The sequence below is a fragment of the Balaenoptera ricei genome, chromosome 7, assembly GCF_028023285.1.
Source record: "Balaenoptera ricei isolate mBalRic1 chromosome 7, mBalRic1.hap2, whole genome shotgun sequence".
NCBI lineage: Eukaryota > Metazoa > Chordata > Mammalia > Artiodactyla > Balaenopteridae > Balaenoptera > Balaenoptera ricei.
This window is the reverse complement of record NC_082645.1, coordinates 439,749-452,324: the sequence shown is the minus strand read 5'-3', so window position 1 is coordinate 452,324 and position 12,576 is coordinate 439,749. Positions and strand designations below refer to the sequence as shown.

The 12,576-nt window shown below is 37.9% G+C and overlaps 1 protein-coding gene across 1 annotated transcript in view; it reads right to left on the bottom strand.

Moving 5' to 3' along the window:
- DARS1 (aspartyl-tRNA synthetase 1) overlaps positions 1–11,169 on the bottom strand; it is a 67,112-nt gene extending 55,943 nt beyond the window's left edge. The window contains exons 1-3 of the mRNA XM_059927567.1: positions 10,931–11,169; positions 8,869–8,926; positions 4,992–5,084 (exon numbers count right to left, since the gene is read on the bottom strand). Coding sequence (XP_059783550.1) covers positions 4,992–5,084; positions 8,869–8,926; positions 10,931–10,996 — 217 coding nt within the window. The 5' untranslated portion in view covers positions 10,997–11,169. The remainder of the gene's footprint in view (positions 1–4,991; positions 5,085–8,868; positions 8,927–10,930) is intronic.
- Between the last annotated feature and the right edge of the window lie 1,407 nt (positions 11,170–12,576).

The following is a 12,576-nucleotide window of genomic DNA, read 5'->3' as shown; positions in this document are numbered from 1 at the left end:
TCATATTTATTGGTATAATTTTTTCCATGTAAGGAAGAAGGGAGTAGCAGCAATCAGGGTTCTGCAAATTCAAAGATTTTATTCATTTTTTCAGATAATCTTCTTTGGCAGAAATAAAAAACATTGACAATCATTACTGGCAAGAATGTGGAGAAAGTGGTACTGTCACATACTTGTGGGAGTATCACTGAGTATAGCTTTTTTGGAGGGTAATCTGATATTGGAAAATTTTAGTATGCGTATGCCCACCCTTCAACCCAGCAATTTCACTTCTAGATATCTATCCTAGAGGAATACTGCCTTATGTTGATCTATAACTAATATCATAGAAGTATCTCCAAGAAGCACTGTTAATTGAAAATAAAAAAAGTTGCAGAATAACATGTAAAAATATGGTATCATCTACATAAAATAAGACAAAACACACACAAAACAAAAAACCTGTATGTATTTATGTGTGTGTGTGCACATATGTGCATTAAAAAGAAAGATTTTTGGAAAGACAATGAACAAATTATTAAGAATTAATAGGGCTTCTCTGGTGGCGCAGTGGTTGAGAATCTGCCTGCCAATGCAGGGGACACGGGTTCGAGCCCTGGTCTGGGAAGATCCCACGTGCGGCGGAGCAACTGGGCCCGTGAGCCACAACTACTGAGCCTGCGCGTCTGCAGCCTGTGCTCTGCAACGAGAGGCCGCGATAGTGAGAGGCCCGCGCATCGCGATGAAGAGTGGCCCCCGCTTGCCGCAACTAGAGAAAGCCCTCACACAGAAACGAAGTCACCCAACACAGCCAAAAATAAAATTAATAAATAAATTAAAAAAAAAAGAATTAATAGAAAAGGCTGGGGCAAAAGATAGGCAGTAGAGAAGAAAAAGGAATATAATTTCTGTACTCTTTGAAAAATTCATGTGAAAATACTTTGTATTACTTGGGTAACTTACAACTTAAACACACATACACATATATACAAACTTAAAAACAAAGTAGGATTTTCCAAGTAAAAATTATGAAAACCAGATTAATGCAAAATTCTAAAAAAACATATTATTGAAACTTAGCTAAAAGAATACTACCCACACCTTTACCAAATTCAGTTTATTCCAAGAATCCAAAAATGGTTCAACGTTAAGAAATCCATTATTGTAAATCACTAGAATTACATACAGCTGATTCTTGCTATTTGTGGTAGTTATGTTTTATAAAGTCACCAGAACAATACATTAGCAAATATTGAGCCATTGCTCCTAGGGGAAATATAGGGTGAGGTTTCTGTGAATGTCTGGTTACAATATTTTCATCAGTCCGTCAATACACAAATTTGTTCTGTGTGTATTTCTGTTTAAAGACACCTTATTTAAAGTATATATAGTTGATTCATTAACATAGAACTCATGGCCAACAGCACTATAACTCATGCTTGGACAAAGCTTAGCTAACAACTAGTATTTTCTCCATAATGCATCTTATGACTCTCTTGCATTTAGGAACACTAGAAAACACTTCAGCACTATGCTTGGGGGCCATTTTAAAGTCAAATCACCAACAAAAAGCACAAGGCTGTGAAGAACGTGACATTAAAACGACTGTGAAAAGGACACTTGTTTACGAGAGCTGATACAAGGCAGAGTTTCACTGTTTTTAACCTCAGCTGAAAATGTGCGCACTGGGAGACTCAAAGTTCTTACCACTCTGCTCATGCGAAATGTCTGGCATGTCTGTGAATGACAGTGAAATCACTGCAAGTATTGATTTTGGGGTTACAAATATATGTTAGCAAGTAGGTGAATTTGCAAATATACAATCCGTGAATAATGAAGATCAACTGTATTTTAAATTTTTTATTATGTGGAAAATTTCAAACAAACACAAAAGCAAAGAGAATAGTATAATCAATCTCTGTATAAATATGTTCAGCATGATATTTTGAGGGAAATAATTTCTGGAAAAGGTCTGATAAAATTTAATACCTACTCCTGGTAACAGAAAACTTGGACTAGAAGAAAACTTCTTTTGACCTACTTTTTAAACTTTGGCATTGTTTTGTAATGACATTTTATGCAGAACACCTAAAGTCATGAAATAACTCAGCAGGAATTTATATCTCCACTGTTTAAAAAATTCTTCATTGTGAGAATCCCTGCAATACTGGAGAATCTACTGATTATTGCAGAGAAACAAGAAATAAGATAAACATTTGAAAGAAAAGGACAAAATGATCGTTATTTGTAAATGATATCAACACCTACCTACAATCCTCACGTACCTCAACAGTTATCAATTCATGGCCATTCTTGTTTCAGCTTTGCTCCAATCCACTCACTCCTCAACTTCTGCCCCAATCCACTTATCCCTCAATTCCTGTACTATTTTGAAGCAAACCCCTGCAAACCCTCTATTATTTCATCCATACATAATTCAGTAAGGATCCCTAAGACAGAAGATCTTTTTAAAAATAATGTTACAACAGTACTATTATTTCAACTGAAAAAAAACCACAATTTTTTAACACCAAATATCCAGTCAATGTTCAAATATTCAAGTCTCAGTGTCTTTTTTTTTTTTTTTTTTTACTGTAGATTTAAATTAGGATCCAAATAAGTGACTGGTTGAGAGACATTTTAAATCTGTTTTAATCCATAGGTACCCCCTTCCCTTTCAATTTATTTATTGAAGAGACCAGGTCATTTTTGCCCAGTAGTTTACTACTAGATTGTGCTGACTGCACCTCCATTGTCATTTAACATGTCCCTTTGTCCTGTAAGTTGCTGGTTATTGCTAAAGGCTTAATGAGATTCAGGAACAATTTTTTGGGCAAGACTACTTCATTGGGTGGTGTTGTGTTCTTTCATAAATAGACATAAAATATTTATGGTTGTCTCTCTTTTATGTCGTTAGCAATCACTGATGATCAATGTCTAGATAATTCACTGGGGGCAAAATGATGATGTTCCAATATTCTTCATTTTATTAGCTGGACACTTCTCTAAAGAGATACTTCCCTGTATCTACCATTTGGTTAGCCAGTGATATACAAGTCATACAGAAATGATACTGCCACTTTAGTATTTACCAGATTTGAAAATAATGAGCTTGTTCCATTGATGACCAACTAGGTTTTCTGTTTGTTTGCCTTAGCATTATTATAAACTTATGGATTTAAACATACCTGATGTGTTTCAACTCACTTCAGTTGTCCTTACTCATGTTCAAACTGTTCCATTTTTTGGATGAGTGTGAAGGGAAGTATTTTTGGTTCAGGCTTACATGTAGCATGCATTCTATCTTTTAATTTGCTAAATAACTATGTTTAGGAAACAAGGTGCCAGTTTGGAGAGAACAAAGGTTCCTAATCCAATGGGAGAAAGACAAGTAAATGAAGGATTACAGTACAATGTGATTATCTATTGGTTGAATAAATGGTCCAACCTTTCAGGAAGGCAAATCAACAGTTTTTAAAAAGTTAAAATTCTACTAGCATTCTTCTCAAAGTCCAACAGTACTCATCTATTTGGGGGAGGATACTGGAAGAAGAGAGAAACTCTTTTTTTTTTTTTTGCCACGCCATGTGGCTTGTGGGATCTTAGTTCCCTGACCAGGGCCCTTGGCAGTGAAAGTGCAGAGTCCTGGGACTCCCCCAGTGGTCCAGTGGTTAAGACTGTGCTCCCAATGCAGGGGGCCCAGGTTCAATCCCTGGTCAGGGAACTAGATCCCACATGCCCCAACTAAAAGATCCCACACGGCAACAAAGATCCCATGTGCTGCAATTAAGAACTGGCACAGCATGTGTGCATGCATGAAAAAAGAAAGAAAGAAAGAAAAGAAAAAAAGGAAGGAAGGAAGGAAAGAAAGAAAGAAAGAAAGAGAAAGAAAAAAGAAAGAAAGAAAGAAAGAAAAAGGAAAGAAAGAAAAGAAAGAAGAAAAAGGAAAGTGCAGAGTCCTAACCACTGGACTGCCAGGGAATTCCCAATAAACTCTTAACAGTAGTGATCCTGAAAGATTAAGATATATATGTATAAAATGTTGGAATTTAAAAAATAATGGGCCTGTATTAATTCTATAATAAATATTTTAAAACACAAAGTAAATGCTGTACCACAGAATGTATTAAATAGTACAGAAGTAATTAACTCTGTTAGGGAGACAGAAGGTGTCCTAAAAAGCTTCTGAATTCTTTTCATATTCCACCAATTACAATGAGAATTTGGGCAAGGAGCTTTATCATTCTGAGCCTTAGTCTCCTCATTTATAAAGTGGAAAAACAGTGCCTATTCTGCCTACTTCACAAATTTGTGGGGATGATCAAGTGTGAAAAACTGTGTGAAAAGTATAAAGTTATAAACCAATGTAAGTGTCACTAATACTTTCAGACAATTTGGAACACTAGGCTAGGACAATTTTCCATAAGGAACTGAGGTTTGTCTAAACTCCCCTAATATTTCTTCTTTGTTGTTAATGCTAAATTCTTAGTACTGTCCAAGAGAACTTTCTACAATGATAAAAATATTTTGTATTTGTCCTGTCTGTCCAATATGGGAGCCACTAGCACTCAAAATACAGCTGGTGACTGAGTTACAGAATTTTAATTTTAATTTAAATAGATAAATGTAGCCAGTGAGTACTAGACAACCCAGTCTTAGCCTTATCTTTCTTCTACCTCTCTCCCTATCTAAATATTACAAATGTAAGAATATTAACAAATGAAAAACTTCTCAAAAACACTCTTTACTTCAAAAAATTAAACTTTTGAGAGGTGCTAGAAAACTACCTTAGAGTCTTAGATTTCATCTGAGTTTTAAGGCTAAATTGTTTTTAAGAATGTCTTATAAGAACCTAAAATTAACTAACCATGGACTAATACTTTATAGTGATTTAAGAGGGAAAACAGGTGTTTTTGTTTTGTTTTTAAAGATTTACTTTGATCTGTGAGAAATTTGCAAAACAAAAAATTCAATGATTACCAAAAAAGCTGTAATCATTTAATCAATCTTACCTTTAGCTCTGCTTGTATGAACCCTTGCACGCACCCAAACAACTTCATCGGCTTTTTGTACTGTCAAGTCACTAATTCGAACCAAAACTCGATCTGCAGCAAATAAATGAAACAATCTTGTAATTCAGAATTTACAAAGAGATCAAGATCAAAATTATTTTGATTTGATAGCTAGCATAGTACTTGGTATTATCTTAAATGAGCCTCAATATCTAGCAACACTTTTTTCTTTTTCTTTTCTTTTTAGTTGGTTTATAACATTGGTTTATAACATCACGTAAGTTTCATGTTTATAACATTGTACTTCAACATCTATACACACTACAGCATGCTCACCACCAAAAGTTTACTTTCCATCCATTACAATACAGTTGACCCTGTTACCCATTTCACCCTCCCCCCATGCTCCTTCCCCTCTGGTAACCACTACTCTGCTCTCTTTATCAATGTGTTTGTTGTTTGGTTTGGTTTGTTCATTTATTTATTTACTTATTTACTTTTACATTCCAAATATGAGTGAAATCATACAGTATTTGTCTTTCTCTGTCTGACTTATTTCACTTAGCATTATACCCTTAAGGTCCATCCATGTTGTTGCAAATGGCAAGATTTCATCTTTTTTTTTTATGGCTGAGTAGTATTCCATTACATATATAGACCACATCATCTTCTGTATCTATTAATCTGTTGACAGGCACCTAGGTTGTTTTCATATTTTGGTTATTGTAAATAATGCTGCAGTGAACATAAGGGTGCACATGTATTTTCAAATCAGTGTTTTCATATTCTTCAGATGAATACCCAGAAGTGGAACTGCTGGATCATATGGTAGTTCAATTCTTAATTTTCTGAGGAACCTCCATACTATTTTCCATAGTGGCTGCACCAATTTACATTCCTACCCACATTGTATGAGGGTTAACACCTTCTCTCACCTTCCATATGTAGTCTGCCTCAAGTTTTATGAATTGTATATCTTAAATATATCTCTAAAATCTATCCAATTCTCTTTCATCTTCACTGCCACCATTCCAAAGCAAAGTACTGTTATATCTTGCCTGAACTATAGCAAAAGCCTTCTAACTGGCAATCCCCTGACCCCCTAATTCAGTCTACATTGGAGTCAAAGAGATAATTTCAAAATGCAAATCTCCTGAACATTTCAATGACTTATAAAGCCAAATACAGCCTGTGCTGAACTGCCTGTGCCTAAGTGGACATGGTATTTTTGCTTGCCTGCCATAGTGTGTAAGTCAGCTAGCCACATGGGGGAATTCTCTGCCAGGCCTGGACAGTCATAGTACCCCGTTCCCCAGGACACACTGACTCATCCAGAGAAGGGCATGTTACTCAAACTGAGCTAATCAAAGTCTTTCTCTGGTACTTAATATACAGATAATGGGAATGAATCTGTCTTCCCTGGGGTCGCTGAGCTGAAATGGTGTAGGCCCAGGGCTGCAGCCACCATCTTTCCTACTACCTGAATTTGCAGGATGAGAGAATGAGGTCAACAGCCTAATGGATGCAAAGCCAAGAAGTAGAGACAGAAAGCCCCATAGATAATGCTCAAACCTCTAAATCCTATCATTCCTTATGCCATCTCACACTTTGTTTCCTACAGGTATGTGAACCAATAAATTCCCCTTCTGGCTATCGGTGAACCCCAACAATTATGCCCCCCAATGCTAATAACAAAGTACTACATCTATCTAGCATCCCCCAAACAGGAAAACTGTGAAAAAACTATGATGTGAGGATAGTGATACAAGGCAATCATGATCCAGAAATGATCCAGAAATGATTCTATTATTGTTCTAAATACGCAACAATTTGAATATTAAAGAAAAAGATCTAAGTATTAATTTAAAATATTTTAATAGAAATGATACTACAACATCATGAATGATAAAAGATCTCTATTCTCAAGGGTATGTTGCCTAATTGTAACCAAATTTGTCAGTATCACATGTAGTAAATCCTAGTTACTATAACACTAAAAATACCTTTGCAGGGGATATTATAATGAAATCAAATTATAAATATATTTTACCTACTTTGTCTAAATGTATTTATAATTTGTCTCTTGAAGTAAAGATATAGCTTAGAGAGAACCTGATTTACAGGAGAATACCATAGATCTCATCACCAAAAGCAAAGAGAATGAAGGAGAAATTTTGAAGCATTAGGCATCACAAGAGGATTTCTGCAAAACTCTGTCCATGGACCTTATGAGTTAAGCCAACTTCCAAGTCTGCTGTGTAAACTCAGACAAAACAAAATGTGAAAGAGAAAAGACAGACAAAGCAATTTTAAAAGACAGATCTGAAAATGCCAAGATTGAAAAAGCAAACGACTTACTAGGCAATCAAAACTCAAAACCAAACAAAACAGAGTAACATAAGTCTAAAATAATAGACTTATAAATAAGCGTCACGATTATGGTAATTTGAATAGTACTTTGGAAAAGAAAGAGTAATGGCCCTTCTTTCATGTGGCATTCCAATTAATTAGCATAGCGGTTCTCAACCTTTAACATATCCACACATACCTGAGGCGCATGTCACACTCCCACCAGTATGACTGGCCGAGGCAAAGATCAGTGGCAGTAGGGTTTCAGTTTGAAAAACTACTACCTCCTCCACGGTTAAGTCACTGGTATTAGAATGAAAGAATTTGGAGAAATGGAAGCAGACAGGAAAGAAAACTTTATGTTGAACAATGTATTATGATTTTAACAGAGGTAAAACAATGGGTAGAATTTTACTGTTATTTAATGTAATCAGATTACATAGGTAGTTTATCCTCCTTTCGGTGGGGAGAGCTTGTAACTGGAAGACACTAAGTAGTCTGGATTTGCTAGCTAAATAGGAATAGTAATCATGGCAAAGGTTGACTGGGGCTTATGTAAGAGACAAATTCCAATAAGATTTTTTTGCGTTAGAGATCAAGGAAGTCCAGTTCAGGAAGACAGTTAAGCCAAAAAAGAGTCTCATATGACCCCTCCTGCTTGTTCTGGCAGGGGTAGTCCTCTCCTATACTATATTGCTTGTATCCCATTTTATACTCAATTACTTTACTTCACTATCTTTATCTTTCGAAATGGTTTATTCTTAGCAACGTACTTTGCCCTTTCACTGCACACTTTTCCAACAAAGTTGGGAAGGAAAAGTGATTTTGTGATCATGCAATAAATTAAATCCAAAAATAACAATTAAATTTGACCTGAGGTATATTATTTTCAAAGCATAAAATTCACAGGCAGGCATCTAAATTAGAAGTACTTAGTGCTTCCAATGGGCCAGAGCTTAAAGGTCTGCAGTTGTACCAAAGTTTGAAAGACATAATTTGGGGTGTCTAACAAAAGAAAAATGATTGTTAAATAGTTGAGTAGGATAACTTTGTTGAAATTGCATATATAAAATAGAAACAAAAGGAAGACAAATGTTTACAAATAGAAAACCTACAGGTCTGAGAGAAACAATTAACAAGTCAATTTCAAAGAAATATAATAAAGTCAAGGAGGAAAGTAAAGGAGGTAGCTTCACAAAGCATGCAAAAAAGGTTGCATATGATGAAGGCAGCTACTATTAACTATCTTTTATCTCCTAGGCCAGAGTCAAATCTTTTACATGACCACCTAGGAATATCTTTGTAATATAATTTACCATTTAAAATATACTAATTTAACGTATTTTCTTCCTTATCGAGATTAGGGACCCTAAATTGACAATGTCTGTGCAGGGTTATGGCATATGCTTGCCATTTAAGCTTTTCAGAACTATGCCTTCAGTTACGTCAACCTTACTTAAAACTTCAAAAAGAACTTTCCTGGAATTAGAAAGAAAAGAAAACTTTTTTTTATCACATAACTACTAACCTGGTTTTTCTTGTGATTGTATCATTGAAGATACTCCATATCTTTCTTTTGCATAATCCTACAAAAAAAATTTTTACATTATGACTTTTTATTTAAACACTAATAGCATCGTAAACACAGAAATACAAATAACAGAAAAAGATGAATTCATTTAAACTTTCAGGACCATTTTATCAATTCAGAGTAGTAGTTTTAAAGTGTGGAAATCTGTCATATCATTTACATATGCACTCCACAGACCCAGCTTCTGGTTAATTTGTTTTGGAGATCACCACTCCTGGATCGATATACCATACAAAATAGTACTCTCAAATAAAATTTACACACATGTACAACACATCTTAACTACTTTCTTCAAAAAGGAGATTAAACTACTTCAAAGCAGAGTTATAAATTTCCTCTGTGAAGGGAGACGGATGAGGTACCACAGTTTTATTAACTTCCTATTACAGGAAGAGATGTTCAAAGAGAACCAACATTTAGGGGTAAGCTTTCTGAGTACCAGATGTCCAGTTTTTAGAAATCAGAGATGCTGGATATAAGCTAACTACAACTTTCCTTTTGTAAAACATCATCAAAAAAATTCACCAGCTTCCTGTTTCTAAAAACCATCTTCATGATATCAGGTTGTAAGTGGTTCAACACTGACAGTATGACACCAAAATTCTTGTTACAGATTTTAAGTCAGGAACAGGAAAAAGGAGACCTAGAGTCCAGACTATTATTAACAAACTATACTTATTAAATTGGTAAGTGGCCTTTTATTTTAATCTCACTTTATCTAGAAAACGATCTCTTAAGATCCTTCTAGCTATAAAGTGACATAACTCTGCCACAATGTCTACCTTATACATAGACCTACACTATCTGCAAAGGTGGTTTATATAACTAATCAGATCAAGAATACACAAAAATGGTTTCCTTAAAATTTACAAGGTAACTTAGGATGTGGATGAAACAATTAGTTTCTGTCACTACAGCTATTCGTTGGAATCCTCTCCTTTAGATTTGGAGGATATTAGATTTTGTGTTTACACCAAAACAAACCAGACAACATGTTAAGGTGTTTAATGAACAGTTTTTTCTTTTTTTTTGCGAATTAAAAAAAATACACCTTAAAGACGAAGATAACTCCAGTCCTAACAGAAAGATACAGTCACACAATGTAGCAGGAGGGCAGCATAAATAGGTTACAGCACGTGAACACAAAAAAGGGGGTCGCTTATTAGTACTGTTCATATTTCAGCACCCCTTATTCCATCTAATGTTCTTAAAATGACCTTACACCGTTTATCACAAATTCATATTTCCTCAAAAGAAAAATTAGGAGCCAGGTAAGGATCCCAATTTCACTAAGAGCACACATAACTTGTAGAATGGTTTCAAACTTTCATTTCCGAAAAGCACTGAAGGACCACAGGGTATTATGAATTACATAGATGATTTTGGGTCACATCATCTCAAAGACTTCAAACGCATTCTCTGCAAACTTCCCTACCTACCTCACTTGGGTTACTTAGGGGAAGAAAGAAAATAAAAATGACAAGTGTTCTTTAAAGCTGTCACATGGAAAATGGTCATTAAACATGCTGGCAGATCGTTTTACGAAGTACTGTCATTACTTGAAAAACATTAGGAACACGAGGGCTGAGCAAAAATCGATTACTAGTGGACATTAAAAATTTCCGGGGAAGAGATGGATTACGTGAAGGACGTGCCTAACCCAGGGAGGTTAAGTGTCACCCCGCCGCTCCTACTTCCGGGACAGTTGGTACTTCACGGCGCCCCCCGACCCCCCGGTCCCGGGACACGCTTCCTGTAGGCCAGGTCTCCCAGACGCCCCAGTGAGAAATGCGATCCGGAGTGGGTCTGGCCACGCTGCTCGGACAAGGACCCTGGAGGCCCGGTGAGGGCTCTGGGCGCCCGGATCCCAGGCTCGCGGCCTGCACGCAAAGTGCCGACAGGGATCCAGAGGCTAGGGCCCCGCTCACCATACTCCCTCCCTCAGCGCGGTCCGGCCCAGGGGTCTGTCCTCCCAGGCCCAGGGAAGGAGGAAACCCACTTCCGCCGCGTCCATGATCTCCCGCGGCTTCTCCTGACTCTTGCGGCAGGCGCTGGCGCTGGGCATCTGGGCAACTGGACTACGCAGCGAACGCCGCCCTCCCTCGCAGGCTTCCGTAGGGCAGGCCAAAGGGGATTCTCCCTCCCGTAGAGTCGGAACCCTTCCTGCCTTCCTGTTACAGCACACGCACTCGGACTCCGCGTGGAGGATCGGCTCCGGAAAGATCGCGAGAACCGCAGTTCTCTCGAGATCCCGGAGTGCTGTAAAGCGGACGGCTGCGCGCCGACGTCTCCTCTTTTTTCCCCGCCCCTACGGGTGTTTGCCTGGAGTTAGAGGGAATCCCCGGGAATTATAGTCTCGCGGGATTGACTCTGAGGGAACGGGTCCCAGGGTACCAGTAGGCGCGCCCTTGCACGCCTTCACTTTTCAGCCCTGTCACACCTGCGAAGTCTACTGTGTTGTCTTTCAACCCTATAATTTACTCTTCCCCGCTTTAAGAGCGGCCTGTTCACTAAAACATAAACCCATGCTCAGAACTCGACTTTTCCTCCCTTGAACTTCTCCGCCTTCAAGACTCTCCAGTGACAGTGTAGCTGCCTGGACTCATGGCAGACCTCGTTGCAAAAAGTTGCTATGTACCGGGACACAGGAGTGCTGAGTTATAGGCAGTTGGCTTGCTAAGGTAGGTTTGGGTACTGGTACCCAAGTGATAGTGAGGTGTAAACACAATGGCAGAAACCCACACATAATTGCTCTGATTGCCTGGACCTGTTGCACTGTTAGAGGCGATGCAAAATGTTGGTTGGCCAATGGATGAATCTCCCCAAGTTAGGCTTTAAAAAAAAATTGCCATCCATGAGCCTCTTACTGCAACTGAAAGTAATTTGGGGGCTTGGTTAAATACTATTTCCTCTGCTATACTTCTTTGCACTTTGTCACGTTTTAACTATACTAGTAGTCTTAGCCTGGCACAAAGTGGCACAGTTTATACTTGTTCAGGAGTGCAGATAGACCCTAGTGCAAATGAAAGGGCTCTGGAGGCTACTGCATTCAGGTCCTGGGATACAATAGTGAGAAGACAGGCATGGTCTCTGCACTCGTGTAGCTTATCATCTAATTGCAGGTATGAAGTAGAGGTACCAAGTGCTATGAAAGTTTCTTTTAGGGCATTCACCTCAGGCTTCTCTGAAGAAGTGATACTTCATCTAAACTCTAAAGTAGGAGTAGGGGTCAGCCAAATGAAGAGGGGCCTAAAGAATATTTAAGCCAGAGGGAGTTAGGGAGAGAAAGACCATGGCTCAGTTTTGGATGTAGTGCATATGAGATGCCCTTGAGACCTTCAAGGGGAGAATGTCCAGGTAACCTCTGGCTTTGTGGGATCTGGAGCATAGAAGAGAGGTCTGGGTTCCAGATAAAGATGGGCAAGACACTGGCGGGTAGGTGGTAGTTGAAGCCCTGGACTAGGAAAGAGAATGTTCTAAGAAGAGACTGTTAACATTGTCAACTGCTGCCTAGACCTCAAGTAAGATGATGACTGAAAAATAGTTGTTGGATTTAGCAACATAGAGGTCATTGGTGTTCTTAGTAAACACTTCATGGTGAAGTGATGGGGTCAGAATGGGCTGAAAAGTGAGTGAAAGTGAAGA